The sequence below is a fragment of the Vulpes vulpes genome, chromosome 13 (genome assembly GCF_048418805.1).
Source record: "Vulpes vulpes isolate BD-2025 chromosome 13, VulVul3, whole genome shotgun sequence".
NCBI classification, from domain to species: domain Eukaryota; kingdom Metazoa; phylum Chordata; class Mammalia; order Carnivora; family Canidae; genus Vulpes; species Vulpes vulpes.
Window position 1 is genome coordinate 58,922,470 of NC_132792.1, and position 19,983 is coordinate 58,942,452.

The window sequence follows — 19,983 nt, forward strand, 5'->3', positions numbered from 1 at the left end:
ACACACACCCACCCACACACACACCTTGTCACTCGGCCTCTCCTCCCCTCTGGGCCACCTGGAGCACACCTAACTCCCGCATGTTGACAGGCCACCCCCCCCCCCGCCCCCCGTTTAAACACTGCGAGGCCGAGGAGCCCCGGACACCCCGCGGGGCGCGGGCAGCAGGCCCAGGCTCGGCTCGGGCGCGGAGGGGAGTCGGGGCCCAGGGAGGGGGACGCGGCTGCGGGGGCCGCCGGGGTGCGGGGCCGCTGCGAGCCGCGCAAAGGGCGCCCCTCCGGCCCGAGGCACAGGCGCGTCCGGGAGGAGAGAAAGGAGGGAAAAAAGCCACCGCTGGCTCGACTTTCTGGAAGCCGGAGCAGTGTCTGCCCGGAACACAGAGACCGAACCCCTCCTGGCGCTGCCCAGGCCTCTCCGTTACCCATTTTCGGTTTGTCTCGGGAAGAACCGGTTCCTCGGCCCCGCGCCGCCGCAGTGGCGACCCGAGTAAGTCCAGCCGCCGGGCCGGGCGCCCGCCACTGCCCCGCCACCGGCCCCGCCACCGGCCCCGCGCCCCACCGGCCCCGCCACCGGCCCCGCGCCCCGCGCCCCACGCCCCACCTCCGGCCCCCGCCCGCGCCCCGCCCGCGCCCCGCCAGCACCGCGGCCGCCCGGGGCGGGAGCGGAGGAGGCGGCCAGGGGGGCCCGGCCGGGGCGAGCGCGCCCCCCCCCCCCGCCCCCCCGGCGCGGGCCCCGCCGCCAGGTGCGCCCGGACACCTGGAAGGGCGGCGGCGCGCGCAGCGGGGGCGCCGCGCGTGGCTGTGCCCGGCGGCCTTGGGGCGCCCGCTGCACGTGGAGGGATGTGTCTGGGGCCCGTTTGTTTTCCTTCCGGGAGGTGGTGACGGATTGGGACGTCGGGGGACGGAGGGGGGTCATCTTGGCCCTATTTGATGTTGGGATTGCTGTCTTGGACGTGTGCTTGCGCTGGAAGCCCCAGTAATGGGAACCGTTTGGGGAGCCGTTGGGGCAAAAACCAGATATTTATATTTAGCGTCTACCTAGCCCCTGGAATTCCTTACTCTGGCTGAAAGTGAGTTGGTTGGGCCACACCAAGGAGGCCAGTCGCAAGAAAGAAGTAGCAGATGGATAGGGGGTGGGGGGAGGCCAACAACGGGGACTCATTATTTCTAGGAATAATTAAGAAAGCAAGCAAAAATAAACAGGATCTGTGCTTTACCTTCGGCGAGTTTGGGGGGGGGAGGTGGGAATCATGCATACAGGAGAAACAATTTTTATGATTTTCTTTATGTTAAGGCCCACCCGACGTTTTTTGGTCTGGTAGCCACACTGATGAGCGCTCGCTCCATTAGTCATTCCATGAGCCTCAAAGCCTCTTCAAAAAATTTGGGTGGGGGGATCCCTGGGTGGCTCAGTGGTTTGGTGCCTGCCTTTGGCCCAGGGCGCGATCCTGGAGTCCTGGGATCAAGTCCCACTCCATGTCTATCATAAATAAATACATAAATAAATAAATAAATAAAACTTTAAAAAAAATTTTGAGTGGGAAGAGGTCTCAAGCCTGTAAAGAAGTGTGGATTAATTATATATTCAAAAGAATGGGTGGCAAGTATCTACTCAGCGAACAGGAACCCAAATATGAGTGAGAAGTGGAGGAAAGATGTAGAAGCAGGATGTCCCTGCAGAACAAGGCAGGCATTCTTCCATCCTGGTCAGAGGCCCCATGTGTCCTGTGTCTCAAACTCTTGAGCGGTTCATTCAGCCAACGCTGGGAAAGGTGCCATGTACCAAGCATCTTGTTTCATGGATAAAAATGGTTTGTGCCCTGAAGGCGCAGTGTGGTGGACAATTGTGACCTGATGTGACTAGTACTCTGATGGGCGAAATCACAAGTGCACAAGGCTTCCTGGGGGAAAGGACTGGATGAGCCTTGAAAGCTATGGAGGAGTCCGGGTGAAAGGTGCGTCCTTCAGACAGATATTTGTTGGCATCAAGGGCATCTAGGAGCAGCCAGGGATAGCTGCAGGGGAGCAGGAGAGACTTGTGATGCAGGAGAGATGTGCAGGGATGGTAGCTGGGGCCAGGTTGGAAAAGACTTGGATGTCTGTCATCCGAATCAGACGAAATCAGACTGTTCTCTGCTTTGGGAGAGAGCACAGTCTAACAAGTTTCACAGTTTGGAACATGTAAAGAAAAGCCCTTGGAAAGCAGGGAGAGGACTGTGCTAATTAAGACTAGTCACAAAATAGGAACTATGAAAAAAATCTTTTAGTAGGATTATTTCCCCTATTAAAAAAATAGTGTTCACAAAAGATAATTGAAGAGAGGAACACTACGGTAACAGATTGTTTTACTAATTGTCATCTTAGTGACCCAAAATGCAGCTTTTAAAAGTGTCCGATTGTCCTTAAGCAGTTGACCTACATCATAATTTTTTAATGTAAAGACTAGAGACAGCTAAGCATATTGGATTAGAGTCTTAGGACCTTTCATCCTTCACAAAATGCTTATCATTTGCTCAACTCAAATTTACTGAACATGTACTATGTGTAGGATGCATTTTCAGTAATTTCTATCCTATTAGATGATATTAATGTCATTGTATAGATGAAGAAACAGGCCCCAAAAGATTAATTTTTCTAAGATCACAGAGTTTATAAGTATCAGGGTTTCCAATCCTTACCCTCCTACCCTAAGCCTTCAGTAGCCTTTTTCACCCTTTGATTCATCAGGACTAGCTCTGTTTTTGGCTTTCTCCCCTTTATCAATATTTTTTTAAATATTTTATTTATTTTTTTGGAGAGGACGTGAGTGGGTGAGCACAGGGAGTGGCAGAGGGAGAAGCAGACTCCCTGCTGAACAGAGAGCCGAATGCAAGTGGGGTGGATCCCAGCACCCTAGGATTATGACCTGAGCAGAAGGCAGACACTTAACCGACTGAGCCATCCAGGTGCCTATCAGTGACTTTAAAGTAGAAAGCTAAAGTAGTGGTTTTTATTGTTTTATTTTTTTTAAAAGATTTTATTTATTTATTTGAGAGAGAGAGAGAGAGCATGAGCAAGCAGGGTGAGAGGCAGAGGGAGAGAGGGAGGGAGAAGCAGACTCTCCTCTGAGCAGGGAGCCCAAATATGGGGCTCGATCCCAGGCCCTTGGGATCATGACCTGAGCCAAAAGCAGATGCTTAGTTGACTGAGCCACCCAGGCACCCCTAAAGTAATGGTTTTTAGGTTGGCATATGATATATGGCATGTGATGCATCCACACAAAGCTGGAATGGATACATCAGTCATTGGCTTGCAGAATCCTGAGTCAAAGAGAATCTGAGTGAGCTTGATTGACAGGCAGAAACTAACAAAATGAGAATTTCACAGGGATGAATCAGTTCTGCAACTATAGACTAGAAGGATTATAACTTGAAAAGAGGTCATTTGCAGAAGAGTTGGAGTGTTCCTAAGCTCAGTCAATGCCAGTGGTGTTGGAATCCAGGGACCACTGGCCAGCAGACATGTTCTATGGAGGGAAATCAGAAAGGTAATTCATTTTTAAAAACACATTTGGGGCCTAGAAAGGAAAGCCTTTGAGGGATATTATTAACTTTAAATGTTTCGAGAACATTTTGTATAGGAGGGTATTGGAAAATGTTTGTGTCGGTGAAGAAGAGAAACTGATCCTAGAGAAGGGGTTTTACTGGGTCTATTTCGGTTCACTCTATGGGAGAACCTCCTAAAAGTTAAACCTTCCAGTTGTGGAGCAAGTGACTTGCCAAGCTGGTGATCTCTGTCCCCAAAAGTGTTCCTGCTGAAGGAGACTGGCCATTGGATGTTTTAGGTGATTCCCATCCTCTCTGGGAGTTTGGATTCCACAGCTTCTGTGGCCCCATCACAACATCTTGTACTCTGGATTTCCCTGTACGTTATGTCACCCATTGTTTGCCCGTGGAATTGAGAGGAGACAGATTTCTGAAGCTTTTCTAGTTTGACTCTAATGGAAGTCATCCTCTGATTTTAAGGAAAGAGTGAAATTCATGAAACCCTGAGTCAGTACCTCTTTTTTGACCGCTTAATGCTTTCTCCATCCATGACTGTCTTTGTTTTCGGTGTTTTGGCTGCTGAGACTGGAGCCGGGCAATCTTATTCCATCAAGCAATCCTTACTCTGGTCTAGAAGCAAGTAAAAGTAAGAGTCAGCATCCACGAAATGAGGAAATAGCTTTGCTAAATCTGAGTTGTGATTGTCAAGGGTAAGTGAGTAGTGTTGGAGCGGAGCAGGGAGGTGTGTGTTCTCTAGTTTCTCCTAAACTGGCACATGTGATCTGCATTAATTCTAAAGTCTAATGATGAACTTGGGTCCCCTGAACTAAATATGTTCCCTAATGAGCTGGACATTGAAGTCTATGTCTATATCCATGGCTAAAATTGCCTTCAGATTTTAGCAGAAATGGCATAAGAATTGGAGACATAAATCTTTCCACTTTTTTTTTTTTTTTTTTTTTTAGAAATAAACCTGCTGGGCAGCCCCGGAGGCACAGCGGTTTAGCTCTGTGATCCTGGGGACCCGAGATCAAGTCCTGCATCAGGCTTCCTGCATGGAGCCTGCTTCTCCCTCTGCCTGTGTCTCTGCTTCTCTCTCTTTCTCTGAATAAATAAATAAATAAATCTTAAAAGAAAAAAAAAGAAATAAACCTGCTTTTTAATTTTGACAGCTGAACTTTTTTTTGTAGGCTAAGCACAGACCAAGTACTTTATGAATCTGACTCAGGGTATTACTGAAAACCTGACCACCATTCCACATTCTAATTTAGGATTTAAAGCCTTCAGGTTCATATCAATTATTGACATGCCAAATGAACCATAATACTAAAGAACATAGTGTCCCTTTTAATCTTCATCTCTTAAACCAAGGAGATGTTTTAAAGCCCCTTTTCACTTTTACACCTAAAAATGAAGATTATTAATTGTTGGACCCATATAATTTACTCAAGCAGGAGTGACTGTCACCTGCATTAGAAAGGAGTGTTAGTGGATAAGCTGTTAGACAAAGATCAGCACTAATGTCATGTTTGATTTGGAGGAGCAATGACTATTATATTACCAGAATGTTGCTTCCTTGATGGTCCTGGAAAAAAGAGGTTGATAACTGATAAAAAATGTGAATTGTAGCACATTTTTAAAAAATCAACTTTATTAAGTGTATGGTTCAATGAGTTTTTTTTTGTTTTTGTTTTTTTGTTTGTTTGTTTTTGTTTTTAAGATTTGAGAGACACACAGAGAGAGAGAGAGAGGCAGAGACACAGGCAGAGGAAGAAGCAGGCCCCCTGCAGAAAACCTGACGTGAGACTTGATCCTGGGTCTCCAGGGTCTCCAGGATCTCCAGGATCATGCCCTGAGCTGAAGGCAGCACTAAACTGCTGAGCCACCCAGGCTGCCTGATTCAATGAGTTTTGATAATCATGTTCATCCATATCACCACTACAGTCAAGATACAGCACTTCTAGCACTCCAGAAAGTTCCCTCATGGCTCTTTATAGTCCATCAACCACTCTCCATACCCCCACCCCATCTTGGGCTCTGGTTCCAGGCAACCACTATTCTGCTTTCTCTCCCTATGGGTGAGTTTTTGTGGTTTATTTTTAACCTCTTAGGAGGTATTTGATGTTAGATCTTTCTACATAAAAGTAAGGGAGTTGGTGTTTCATATCTCCTCCTTGTCTTTTGAATAAAGTGAGAAAATTTGTCATTTAGTTATAGTTATTTAGTTAATTTAGAGAGCAGAAAACATAACCACTGAATGGTACCAGTGTAGTTTGCTCCAGTTATTCTAGAACTTGTTATTTTAAAACTGAAACTATAGTCTCTGTAGGCTGAGAAACTATTTCTAGGATACACTATATTATAAACTACATCTGTAGAGGACTGACCGTACCCTACATCCAGTAGATGCAACAGAATTAATATACCAGCCTGGTGAAATGTTAGATAGATTTCTTACTTGTGATTATGTTTTAGGTTCTTTTCTCTTGGATGCCTGCATTTGTCCATTACATATGAGATTTATATGCCTGTGGTTCTCAAGCAATACACTACCACACACCACTGTTCTTGAAATCCCTCACAGGTGTTCCACCAATTATAATTAATGGGAAACATTTACTATTTCTATGCTTGAGTATGAAGTATTTTATGACAATGGCTGTCACACTCAACCCAATGAGTCATGTGGCTTGGTGATTCACCTTGCTGAAAGAAGGGGAAAAAATGATCAGGATGGTATTAAAACATCCCATGTTTACTGGAATGAGGTTTGACTTTTCATCTTGAGTCCAGGAGAGCAGATTCTATTCAAAGAGCAGTGTTGAGTGGAAGAAAGAGCAAATGACTAGTGTGTGATAACCATGCATACTTTTATCAGCATGGTGATGATTCACATCAATGATTTAGTTAAGGCTTTCAAATGTCCAGACATGTTTTTTGGTATTCAAAAATTCTTCTATGAAAAAAAAATTAGTAACCTATGATATAGGAAGATTCACAAATGCTATCAATATTATAGGTCCTGTGAGCCCGGGTAGCTCAGCGGTTTAGCGCCGCCTTCAGCCCAGGGCCTGATCCTGGGGACCTGGGATCGAGTCCCATGTCAGGTTTCCTGCATGGAGACTGCTTCTCGCTCTGCCTGTGTCTCTGCCTCTCTCTCTCTCTCTCTGTGTGTGTGTGTGTGTGTGTCTCATGAATGAATAAATAAATAAAATCTTAAAAAAAAACCTAAAAAAAAGATTATAGGTTCTGAGGTAGCAATTTCATTGGAATATCAAGATATGACTTTCATATTTCATCCTTCTACTAGGGCCAATGTTCTTTGTAAGAGAAATATGAATAAGGGAATTTGACCTCACTTTCTAAGAATTACTACTTTCAACTATCATACCTTTTTGGTTCTTTAATTGCGATCTAGAATTTATCCTTAAAGCATTTAAAAGTAGGGAAAGAACTTGATGAATGCAGATCTTAAAGTGTTATGTGCTATAGTGCAAAAGTGAAAAACAAACAAACCAATGTCCCACTTTATGGGATTATTGCCCTGATGTAATACAAATTACATGGGAATATAAATTACATTAAAAATGATAAATGTAGGGCAGCCCCAGTGGCACAGTGGCTTAGCACCGCCTGCAGCCCGGGGTGTGATCCTGGAGATCCAGGATCGAGTCCCACATCAGGCTCCCTGCATGGAGCCTGCTTCTCCCTCTGCCTGTGTCTCTGCCTCTCTCTCTCTCTCTGAATAAATAAATAAATAAATAAATAAATAAATAAATAAATAAAATTTTAAAAATGATAAATGTAGACCATAAAATGATTATGGAACAATGTTAAGAGAAACTGGAAAAATACAAGCATGATGATTCACTACGATTATACTTTTATAAAAGTAAGTTGGGTTGATGGGATTATGGTATGTTTCTTCAGAGTTTTCTCAATATTGTTCATACGTAAGTGCTGCATTAAAATACTGTGTAGGTCTACTGCTCTTGAAAATATAGTTTGAATTGAACTTTACTGAATAAACACATGCTATTAATTTTCCTTGTTAGTGTCAGCTCTTTTGATTGTCCCCTTGCCTTCTATTCTTCATCTGATATTAGAAGGAAGTTGCATATGGTGGAAGGAGAAATCTGGTCATATTTGTATGGAAATTCTGTAATGAATAGATAGGCTTCACACTTAAAACTTTAAAACATTACTATCAGTAAATCAGTGGAACAGCTATAAAAGCAAATTTTTGTAGACATTTATTTCTATAGAAACTTTACCTCTAGCTGTAGAAGACTTTCGCCAATGTAGAGCTGAACTTGTTTTTCCATTAATGGTTTCAGTGGTTGGGAACAATCTGAAAGCTCATTGAGTGTCTAGTTTCTGAATCTCATTCACCTGAGTATACCCAATCAATGTTTTCCTTGATATAACCAAATTTCCTGGGAAGGTGAGTAAAGCAAAAAGAGGTGACAGTGCCACACAGCATCCTGTGGCTTTGGGAACCGTGGAATAGTGAGTAGAGTAGGTCCCTGGAGGACATTCATCCAGTGGTTCATTTCACTGCAGGCTTCTGTTTGTAAATTTTCTTAAAGACCCCTTGATTTGATATGTTTATTCAATCTGTAGTTGTAGTCTTCTGGGGACATACTTCAGAATAGCTCTTTTCTTTTCTATAAAGCAATGTTCAACCACGAGTTTCCTTCTGCTTCTCAGGAATGTTAGAAAACTCAACACTTGGTGAGAAAGCAAAGATTAAAGTGATGGTGTGTTGTAATGAAAATACTCTTTCATCCAAGGAGCCAGAAGTTATTAACAGTGTCTGATGAGTCTCTGGTTCATTAGAGGTGATTTGTGTGTCATCTAAAATATAATCCATTTCTCAAAACCAGCAGGAAAAATTAAAATATAGAAGATGTAAAAAATACGTAGATGATGTATAAAATATTTTAAAATATTTTCTTCTCAATCATATTAGTCTCTATCTTATTTTTCTTCCTTCTAGTTATGTCCTACAACCCTGCCTAACTAGCTCCTTTATCTGTTTCATGCCTCCATAATTTATACACTTATGCCAAGTTAACTTCTCCCAATATTTTGTTTTAACAATAGCCAGGAAGTTTGTGATGAGCCAGAACTAAGATAAAAAGAAAGCAAGATAATGTTTACATGTAAGATGAGGTGCTATTGCTTATTTTATCAACCACCTGGCTTTGGCTGATGGGTAGAAATGAATAGGAAGCAACTATGCAGAGTGAATATAGATTTTACTCAACCCAGGAAATTTTAAGTTCAGAGCTACTGAGCATTTTTCTCTTAAATAGCAAGTGCTGTTCATAGACATGGGGAGAAAAATTGGCATCCCAGGGAAAGTTTAAATTATCGCAGGAATGTACAGAATAGATTTTTCATCTCACATGCATTAAAGTTTCTGTATTTAGAACTATTCAGTATTTTAAAAATTAATATGCTTGCTGGTTGCCAGAGGTCCTAAAATATGCCAAGTATCACTGAACTCTAGAGATATAATGTCCTCACTGGGTGCCCAATTTCATAATGCACCTGGGCCCCCAAGGAAATTTCGTATGATTGCAATATTTGTCAGATTGTAGTCTCAATTTGATGCTTTCTACAGAGCCTATTTTTATCAGTGTGTATGTCTAATATTTATTTGTTATCATCTGTTTACTAACTTTAGTCTCTTCATACCCCACTCCCCCAAGAGTGGCAAATATAAAGGAAGTTCCTAAAGCTTCCTTAATCCTGTGTCGAGTCCACCTAACAAAATTAGCTTTTTGGTGGTAGTGTATCAACAGTCCAGGCAGTTGGACCAAAGGAGGCATAGTTCCCTCAGACGTTGGAAAGACCAAAACAGAGCCAGTACTCTTTATTTCCTTCTTGTCCAGCATGCCTCGTGCTGTCCCTCTTGCTGAGAAGAACCACCTACATGATTCTGCTCAACACCACATGCCTGGGCTAGCATCTGGCCTGGGCCTGTGAGTGCAACACTGTCCTGAGCTGTGAGTGCCCCTAGCCTGTCTCCTGTCTTCTGTGAGCTGTGGTGGCCTTGGAAGGGGCTGATTGTACCACTGCCTGTCCTAAGAGAGCATTTTTCTCAGGTGGCCTCATGCAGCTAGTGAATAGGAAGAGTTGAATCATTTAAATATGTGCCCAGCTGTGCAACTGTTTCCCAGCATTTTGTCCAGTTGATCTTTTCTTCCTACTTAAGGAGTTGTTGAAACACATTTCACGAAGAGGCTTTCAGGCTTTTCCTCTATTCTCAGAGTGGATAAATGACTCTAGAATGATGAAGTTGGCCAGCAGAAATCCAGGCTGTCTCTTGGTCCTTTGTCTTTTTATCAGGGAACCTTACACTTCAGTGGCTGACAGAGCAATGGCCTTCCATGTTGTACAAGTCTACCTACCCTTCTTAGGGAGGGTGCCATAATAGTTGACTCAGGAGTAAGTAAAGGATCTGGCCTTTTGTGCATTTTGTGGCAAATGCACCCTGCTTAGGCAAGGGGAGTGCTGGAGGTGGCTGTGTGAATGGGTTTCCAACTGCCACCAGACTCATAGTGCCCTGTCCTTGTAGGGAGACTTCTGATGCCAAAACACCTGCCTCTAGTGCCCCACAAATCTCCTAAAACAAATATCAGTCCACTGATCCTTCCATCTGTGTGTAACTGCCCTCACCATTCTGTATCTAGAATAGCCTTCCTTAAACATTCCTCTATTCTTTCTTTTCTGGGGAAACCACTCCTTGGTTTAAACAAAGTCCCTGAGAATTTCACCTCTGAGTACTCTTTATGTGTTTATGTGTAGGTGTAAACAGTTTTATGACTAGCTACTCTCTATGTGAGCAGTAAGTAGGTAAATAGGTAGATAGGTAAATAGATATGAATTAAGTAATGTGTTTTTGCTTGAGCCTGTTTCTTAGATACTTGGAACAAATGTTTAGGACCAGAAATTTGATGGATACTTTTAAAGCTGATTGAATATTAGTTCCACCATTTAACTGCACACCTAATTCTGGCTCTGAGTTTGCATGTATTAAAATATTGCCACGTATTGATAACACTCATTCAATTCATTCATTCAGAATATTTAATGAGTGCCATATGTGCCTTGAATAAGAGAATAAGGCATGGGCCTAGCCCTCATGGAGCTACAGTCTAGTAGGGGAGACAGGTAGAGAAATAATTACACTCCCATTAAGTAAGTGCTATAATGGGGGCAAGCTTATTTATAAACCATGAAAGATCAACTCCAGCAAGGGAATTAAGGGTTTACTAAAGCCAGGCTCCTAAATATCAGTAGACCCAGTCATGGCATCTATTGCATGGTTTGGATTGAAATGTAGAAATCTGGAAACAACTATGCTGATTTAGCAAGCAGTGGAGGATTTGTAAATAAAGTCCATGGCTCTCTGTGATTTTTTGATTTTTGAGTGGTAGTCTTTCTCAATGGAGACATCTATCTGAAGTAGATGAATGCTGACTCTTTTGACTTCTCAATAAGCTCAGTATTTTCTTTTTAGCCCAGGAAACAATAACAAATACAGCATTTGGTACAGAACAGTTTCATCTTCAGAGAAATAAAATTACAAATGAAATACCTTTCATGCTCATGTAACCTGACCATTCTTAATACCTTAAACTGTTCAGTAAGTTCAATATGGCAATATGGAAAAGAAACACATGGGAAATAATCCTGGAATATCAAATATACAGATTTTGATTGAAACATGTTCTCAGGACAGGTATGGAGAGGATGGGAGTTTAGGGGAAATCAGAGGGGGCTTTGTCTTGGGCCTGCTCCCTTCTGTGAGGAATGAGACTGGACTTTGTCTCCCCACATATAGGTGCACTGTGGGCAGTTCATGTGAAAGCACTTTGTAAACTGTAAAGTGTTTGACCAATGTAAGGCAGGATTATTATTATTATTTTAAAAAGTTGCCTTATCGCCTAGAAAAGTTAATGTGCCTCAAGAGAATAACTCAAGCAATGAAGAAAGTCTAATTTCTATAATATCTCTTCCTTGATTAAGCAGGGAATCCTCTAAAAGCCAGGATGGGGTGCATTTTAAGATTCAGTTCTGAGATTTTGAGCAATTTGAAATAGAGTAAATGTAATCATTGTATTTTCTTGGTTTAGCAGACCATAGATACATCCACAGGATTTTTATTTACTCATAATCTGAAATTATAACATTGTTTCTGGCAACATTACAAAAACACCATGCTCTCATAAGGATTCTCAAAATTGGGGGAGTTATTTATGAGTATTATGTTGTCCAAGAAACATCACCTTTGTGTTGACAGTGGATAAGGCATGTATTTTCCAGCACTGATATAGTTGTGAGTGAAACAAACATAATGAGAATGACTCCAGCATTTCAAAATTACATCCCAAATGGTCCAAGCTTGGGATCTTTTACCTGAAGATTATATGTGTAAACATACATTCATTAAATTATGCATATAAAATACAACCCTGTAGGATATCATCCAGTTGAAATCTCCAATTTCACAGATAATAAAACTTGAGGCTCAGAGGGATAAATTATTTACCTCAGGTCATTCAACTGGTTAGTGGCAGAGCCAGAACCTGAATTCAGGTCTCATGACTTCTAGTGCAGTGGTTTTCCTACCATGCTGACTGACACTCAGAAGTTCAAGTACTTTTACAAAAAGTGATACCAAAGTTAGATGACTCGAGGCCCCTGGGTGGCTCTGTCAGTTAAGTGTCTGACTCTTGGTTTTGGCTCTGGTCATGGTCTCAGGTTGTGAGGTGGATCCCCATGTTAGCTCTGTGCTGGTCATGGAACTTGCTTAAAATTCTCTCTCTACCTCTCCCCACAGCCCCTCATGTGCACTCTCTCTGTCTCTTAAAAAGAGAGAGAGAGAGAGAGAGAGAGAGAGAGAGAGAGAGAGAGAAAAGACCACTACATACTCTCTCTTCATAATTTTGTCTTGGGTGATATTAAGATCATGTCTATTCTTTTCTTTCTTAAAATTCCATGATATTTAAATATCTGTATTAGAGTTGATGCAAGGCACGTAGAAGAGTGTTTTAGTTGCCAAGCCCAAGTTAGAGAACCCGAGAGTCTGTTTTGGGTTCCTCATTTGAGCATGAGCACGAAAACTAATTCAGAAAGTTAGGAAATGAGAATGGGCAGGCAGATAATTACGTTTTCTTTCTTTCTTTCTTTCTTTCTTTCTTTCTTTCTTTCTTTCTTTCTTTCTTTTCTTTCTTTCTTTCTTCTTTCTTTTGAAGATAGCTAACTGCAGAAGGTATTTCAGCATACTGCATTTATTGTCCACATCTTGAAACATCTCCAAAGCCCATTCTTCTCAAAGGTGTTGAGTCTCTGAAGGTTCAGAATTGATCAGCCGTGAAACTGTGACCTAATGTAAACTTGCTAAGAAATAGTATAATAATATCCTTGCCCTGAGGGTAAAACACTCAACTCTAGATTTTCTCTTTTATCCTCTGCTCAGACTACAGTCATATCTCTTTGTTACTATTTCCTCTTTGCATTATGGTACAATTGACGTTGATAAATAGCTTGGAGAAACTGAATTCAAAAAGAAAAAAAAAAGCTCTTGTACTGTTGGCTCAAAAATAATGTGTGTGGAAAGCCCTCTAGCTGGCCTCTCCATTCTTTTTTTTTCTTGGGCTGCAGCTGCTGACAGCGGACACACTGAGCTATAATTTGGCCACATTTGGCTCATGTAAATTGTGATAAACAGTAAACCCATAATATTTATTTTAAAGATTCATTCGGTGAAGGTAAGCATTCTTGACTTGTGTATACATGTATACATTTGCTTAAATGGAAAGCTGCAGATGCAAAGACCAGCTCTTGATTTCATGCTACACAATTAATATGGCTGCTTGATGCTCTATTCTTCACAGGTGCAAGGGTGTTGGAACCCTTTGAAGAAGTGTGTAGCTAATAGCCCATATATAATTCAGAAGAAAAAGTCTTCAATGGAAGACCCCCGGGGGATAAATGGACAGTCTGTAAGTAAACAGAATGTCAATCCTAAGGAAAGAGTTATTACTTTTAAAATCGTAATTACTATTTTTGTTGTAACCTGAGTGTCTGGAAATTCCTCAAAAGCTCTGTACCAATTTTTAATGATTTTAGAAGTTATGAATCAAGTAGTACACTATTTAATCAGCTTAACCTAATTTATATCTGTCTTAGAGATATCGGTTATCAAAAGTATAGCTCTAGAAGAAAAATGCCAACCTTTAGTATGATTTAGTTACACCAATATGAATAATGCAGTTTTAAGGCCTACATTTTCCTTTGCCTCTGGGAAAAACATACATTTGTCTCATCAAACTTGAAATTAATGTCAAAGTTTTGCATCGCCTTGTATTTGTTTTATGAATACATGTGTGTGCATCTTTCAAATGGGTGTTCAGTGTTACTTTTTTAGTTTGATAAACTCCTGATTGTGTTTTAAGTTAAGGAGAACCTCAGGTCTCTTGGGTTTTATTTCTTTTATCTTGTGATCAGAGGAGAAAGGATTCTGAAATTTTCCTTAGGTTCATATCAGGAAGAAAGCAGGCTTCCTTCGGCTCATCAACAAATATTCCCAATTAGAGGTAACCTTATAAATAACTTTTGAGGTATTTATAATTCAAATAAGGCAATGGGTGTTAATTTTTAAAGAGCATGTGTTAGTTAGTTTAAGTTGTGATGGAATGCTCATACCAAAATTTGGGATGGCATTTGTGACTTTGTCTTAGGTTCTCTGATCAGATATGATGCTTTTAGACCTGTGGTTTCACAGCTCAGCTCTGTCCACTGTAGAATTATTACAAACCTGAAGTGTGATCTTTAGTAATGCTGTTGTGGTTCTTATAAATGTGTGTTTTACAAGACCTGTTGGTGTTATGCAATAAAAGTAACTGCTAATGGATGAGGATTTTAATAACAAAGGGTCAAGTGCTATCAGAGTACTTTTGTAGTCATATTGTATGCAATTACAGGGTGTATTTTTATGGATCTCCTCAGTCATCTTGTGAGGTAATTCACAGAAGCACTTCAAGATCATTCCACAAGGCATAGCTTTTAGCCTAAACAGGCAAAGGACCCTTAACCCATTTAATTTGTTTGTTCTTTTAAACTCCCATAATGGGCCTAGTGTATCTGATTTTATTGTGATGTTAAAATATATATATATTTTTTAATAAAGATTTTATTACTTATTCATGAGAGACACAGAGAGGCAGAGACATACGCAGAGGGAGAAGCAGCTCCTTACAGGGATCCTGATGTGGAACTCGAACCCAGGGCCCTGGGGTCACTACCTGAGCCAAAAGCAGACACTCAACTACTGTTACTTAGGAGTAACAATACTCCTTTAGGAGCAACCCAGGTGCCCCTAAAAATATTTTTTTTTTTTTCCTAAAAATATTTTTGTGGTGCGTATGAAATAAATGAAAAATTTAACTCGCTAATAACTTACTACTTATGCCCTCTTTTATGTAACTTTTTTCTTTAGGTTGATGTGAATTGATGTGTTGGAGATTCACTAGGAAATTTAACAGTATCTGCAAATAAATGCTGATAATATTTCTTTTGATATTTTATATTATACAGATTCTAATTTAAGAATTAAGAAATTAAGATCTGAGACTAAAATTTAAAAACTAGGTAAAAAATATAATGATTAGAAATGTTTTTTTGCAAGGGCACCTGGATGGCTCAGTTGGTTAAATCATTGACTTTTGATTTCTGCTCAGGTCATGATCCTGGGGTTGTGAGATGAGCCACAATGGGCTCCAAGCTCCATGTGGAGATTCTCTCCCTCCTTCTGTCCCTCCCATCCTCTGCCTGCGTGGGCAAGCACCCTCTGTCTCTAACTTAAAAAATAAAGATAAATAAATAAATAAAATGGGGACACCTGGGTGGCTTAGCAGTTGAGCGTCTGCCTTTGGTCAGGCCATGATCCCGGCCAGGGTCCTGGGATTGAGTCCCACATCAGGCTCCCTGCATGCAGCCTGCTTCTCCCTCTGCCTATGTCTCTGACTCTTTCTCTCCTTGTCTCTCAAGAATGAATAAATAAATAAATAAATAAATAAATAAATAAATAAATAAAATGTATTTTTGCCTATCTAACAGTTGTGTTTATGGGGCAATCTCATTAAATATCTTTTTTTAAAAAAGATATTTATCTTTTTTAAAAAAAGATATTTATTTATTTATTTATTTATTTATTTATTTATTTATTTATTTATTTATTTTGAGAAAGAGCATGAAAGAGTGAGCCCAAGCCAGGGGGAGGGGTAGAGGCAGAAGCAGACTCCTTGCTGACCAGGGAGCCCCACGTGGGACTTGATCCCAGTACCCTGGGATCATGACCCGAGTTGAAGGCAGACACTAAACCAACTGAGCCACCCAAGTACCCTCATTACATGCCTTTTTTAGTTTTTTTTTTCCTTTTTTGCTATGTAAAAGTGAAGCAGTCTCATTCTTGAAAGCTATTTGGCTACCTCAGGGGTAGCAAACCAGAAGGGATATTTCTCAAGGGTACAAACCACAGGGCACTGGAAAGCATTTCCTGGCAATTTGCCTCCTGCCTGCTGCACTGCTGCCAATGGCTTGAATCTTTTCAGAGACCCTGTGCAGAGGCTTTGGGTGGGCTCCTGCAGGCTCGCTTCCCCTCACCTCCCCTCAGGTTCCCTCTTTTCCTCTGGAAGGTTGGTTGTCATGGGCACACTACAAAGTGCATACACAACTTGTGTCTTTCCACAATGTCTGCTTTATTCAAATAAAATTAATCACAATTACAAAGCAGGTTCAGGATTCCAAACTCAGTGACATTTCACCATGTGATTAAGCTTGGCTTCTTACGTGGCACACAGCAGAACATAAGACAAGCCCCACAACAGACAAGATAACAGAGGGTGTAGGAAGTTAGCAAACCAAAGACTAAGTCGATCTGTATCTCAACACAGTTGAGATATGGCCTCGATCTGCTCCGGTCAGCTCTCAGACACTTACTGCTTCTATGTTCAAGCAGTGAAGGATCTCAGTTCTGTTCAGAGATCTATTGGGGTAGGGCCTTCAGCGGCAGCTGCCTGTCTTCAGTAGTCAGACATAGAGGGGTCACGTCTGAAGAGTCTGACAGTTTGCTGCAAAAATCCTCCTCCTTGTAAAAGGATTTAATCAGTCTTGGGCCTCTGCAGACCTCCTCTGGTTCTGCTTGCTATCAGCTCTGGGGTGTCAGCTGATCCTGGCCTTGGCGAGATCTCCTAACTGCGATACCTTAACTGCTGGCATCATTGCTTGACACAAGCCCCTGCTTGTCATGAGACACTCTATTTTGCATTCTAGAGTGGGTAACAGGCTGTATGGGAAGAGGGCCTAGAATGTGGCTGCAAACATTGATGAAACTCAGGAAAGGAGAAGGGTCTAAAGCAGACCAGGAGCTCACACACTCCCAGACTCGAATGAACGTCCCCTTACTCAAGCATGGTCACCTTTCAAGGTCTTTTGTAGAAAAAGTTTAGCAATATTCAGAGCAAACATAAGAGCATGCTGTATCCCCACCGTATCCACGTCAATATTAGCATGCTGCCATTGTCATTTTGCCTTATTTCAATCACTGTCCATGCCACCGCTGAGAGACTGTTATTCTTTTATAGCTTTTTTTTTTTTAGATAAAATTTACATGCACTGGAAGGCATAAATCTTAGCTGTATGGTTTTGACAAATAGAAATACCACATGACCCATATCCCACCACAAATTAGAACATTTCTATCTCCCCAGAAAGCTCTAACCCAAAACTTTCTCACTCAATACCTCCCTAGGACCCATCCCTGACCCAAGTCAACCACCCTTCAGTGGTTTTCATCTTTGATCAGTTTTGCCTGTTCCAAAAGACTGTATACATCGAATCTTCCAGCGTGTTTACTTTTGCTTCTGCCTTCTTTCATTTAGCATTAGGCTTGTGAGAGTCTTCAGTGTCTTTGCATGTAGTTTTTGTTGTTGTTGTTGTTTTCTGTTTTTTTGCTAAGTAGTATTTCACAGCACACATTATTTTTTATATAAAATGTTAAATATATTCTATGCATTTCTCTAGGAACCTCAATTTCTACATCTATAAAATGAGGAGACTGAATTCCATTTAACCTAGTGTTCTTTTCAGCTTTATTTTTGTAATTCTTACTTTCTTTTCCTCTATAAATCTTTGCTCATGGAATTGCCTCTGCTAACGACCCATTCTGGACTGTGCCTCTTCTAATAAGACTTCATAGTTGTTTCCCTAAGCATATTTCTGATAGTAGTAGGAGTTTTAGTTTCCTCATCAGATAAGTGGCATGATGGGTTTTTTGTTGTCTTTTTTTTTTTTTTAAGAAAAAGCTACTTGAGAGGTTTTGTACACACCACCAGTTTACGAAACTTACCTGTAATGCTCACCATGTGTTGTTACCAGAATAATATTATGAATCTCTATTGCCTTTGTAAATAATTATTCTTGCTTAGGTCTCGATGGTTCTTTCTCTACTCCCTAGAGAACATGATATGTGACTGGGTGATAGAAGAGGCAGCGAAGCCTCTTCATCCCTTCCTTTAGGTCCTGAGATCTGGACTGGCCAGGAGCTAATGAGAGTGCCATCACTGTTCTTTTAGCCCCTTGACAGCTGTGAGCTCAGAGGGTCTGTGTGCAAGAGGCTAAAAAGAAATCCCCTGGCCTTCAGTGGGCAGTGAAGTGGGAATGTTCTTAATCTTTGTGGTCCATGCAATGTGAGATTTGAAGCTAAGCTCTGAGGCCGCCTGTGATACTTTCAGGGAGGGGAAAATGATGATTTAAACATCAAAATGTATAACATTCCTATAATTTAGCCTCTTGACCCTCAAGGTGCTTTGGAAATGAATCTATCAGGTGACAAGGGATCATGGCCAGAGGTCCAGGAGCTTCTCATTTTGATCCTAAGTAGACCTAGCACTGGGCAAAAATTTACATCATAAGTTCCACCTTTCTTATTCTGGAATGTTCTGTGTACTTTCCACATCTAGAAAGAAAGAGTCTGGAAAGAAGTAGCTCATGTGATTTTGTAAGTCTTGTCCACTCTTTAGTTTGTCTCATGAGGACAGAAAAGAGAGGAGGAGGTTTATGAGGCTTTCCATTATAATTCTGGCCACTCCTTTATCACCTCTTGAGAAGGACCCATTCCTCGGGCACAGATCCACTGTCTCTCAGAGTCAGGATTGGCCCTCTCTCAGGTAAACACCTCTGAAACACAAGCATCAAGAAGCCAAACAATGGTTGTGTCTTCAATTTCTTTAGTGATTTCTGGAAGGAAATCATGTCCAGATAAGAAAAGCATCTGCTAGCTCTTTGGGGGAAAAAATGAGTTAAAAATACCTCACTGTATTTTTCTTATGAAGCTGGGAGGCCAGCATTTAAAAACCCACCTGCAATCACCTGACCCTTGTATCTGAATTAGATAGACAGCCTAATATCTTGAAAACCACATCTTAGATTTGGAGTCCGAAGACCTGGTTTTAACTTTTACTAGTTATATGACCTAGGACAGATTTCCTAGCATCTATCTCTTCAACAGTAAAACAGAGATGATAATATCTACCTTCTTCTATTTAAAATTGCAATTTTGTAGCTAAGTGGGATCATGTATTTTAAGGCTCTTTGAAAACTGAAAAGTTCACTATAACTCTAATGTACTTTTATTGGAAATATCTCTAGAAAAATGTGGTCACAGATAAAAAATTATCTGGCCGGAGATCCCTAGGTGGCTCAGTGGTTTAGCACCTGCCTTTGGCCCAGGGTGCGATCCTGGAGTCCTGGGATTGAGTCCCACATCGGGCTCCTGGCATGGAGCCCGTTTATCCCTCTGCCTGTGTCTCTGCCTCTCTCTCTCTTTCCCTATGTCTATCATAAAAAAAAAAAATTATCTGGCCACCTGCAAGTGTGCAATAAAATTTTAAAAATGCAACCATCAGACCAGTGCCAGTTATAAGCATTAACACTACATATGTTTGGTCATGGTGTTGTCAGCTGTGGGGGGAATCATGTCTCCTAAAACTTTTCTAGAAAAAAAATTTATTTTAAATACTAGGTTGTTAACTTGCTTTTATTACAAAAATTTCAAATGGTATTCTGAAGCTTTTCAGAATAAAAATATTTTTAGGCTCCATTGTATTTTTGTAACTATACCTCTTATGTCTTAAATTATGGTCAATTTGAAATGCTAACCCAGCTTTTGCTGAGATGCTGGATTTTGCAAGAAAACCATTAAATAAAATATGTATTAAATATGTACTTAATCCTGTACTTGAAGAGTCTGAAAATGAAAAGTGACTTTTAACCAAAATGGAAAAATGAAATATTTATTTTATTAACAGGGAGACATACTGTTTAGCAGAAGTTACTAAAAGTAGTTATACAATACATATGTGTAAGTCAAATTAACTGGGAAA

At 41.0% G+C, this 19,983-nt stretch overlaps 1 protein-coding gene across 5 annotated transcripts in view; it reads left to right on the plus strand.

Annotated features, from left to right (window-relative positions):
- The first annotated feature begins 346 nt into the window (after positions 1-346).
- The window catches only part of EYA1 (EYA transcriptional coactivator and phosphatase 1), a 350,405-nt gene continuing 330,768 nt past the window's right edge, over positions 347-19,983 (plus strand). For 3 of the 5 annotated variants that reach the window (XM_072734522.1, XM_072734521.1, XM_026012502.2), the window contains exons 1-2: positions 355-486; positions 13,435-13,542. In XM_072734522.1, coding sequence (XP_072590623.1) covers positions 13,510-13,542 — 33 coding nt within the window. In that variant the 5' untranslated portion in view covers positions 355-486; positions 13,435-13,509. Of the gene's footprint in view, positions 487-13,434; positions 13,543-19,983 lie in introns of those variants that run through there. The other 2 variants (XM_072734530.1, XM_072734524.1) reach the window with 2 other exon arrangements.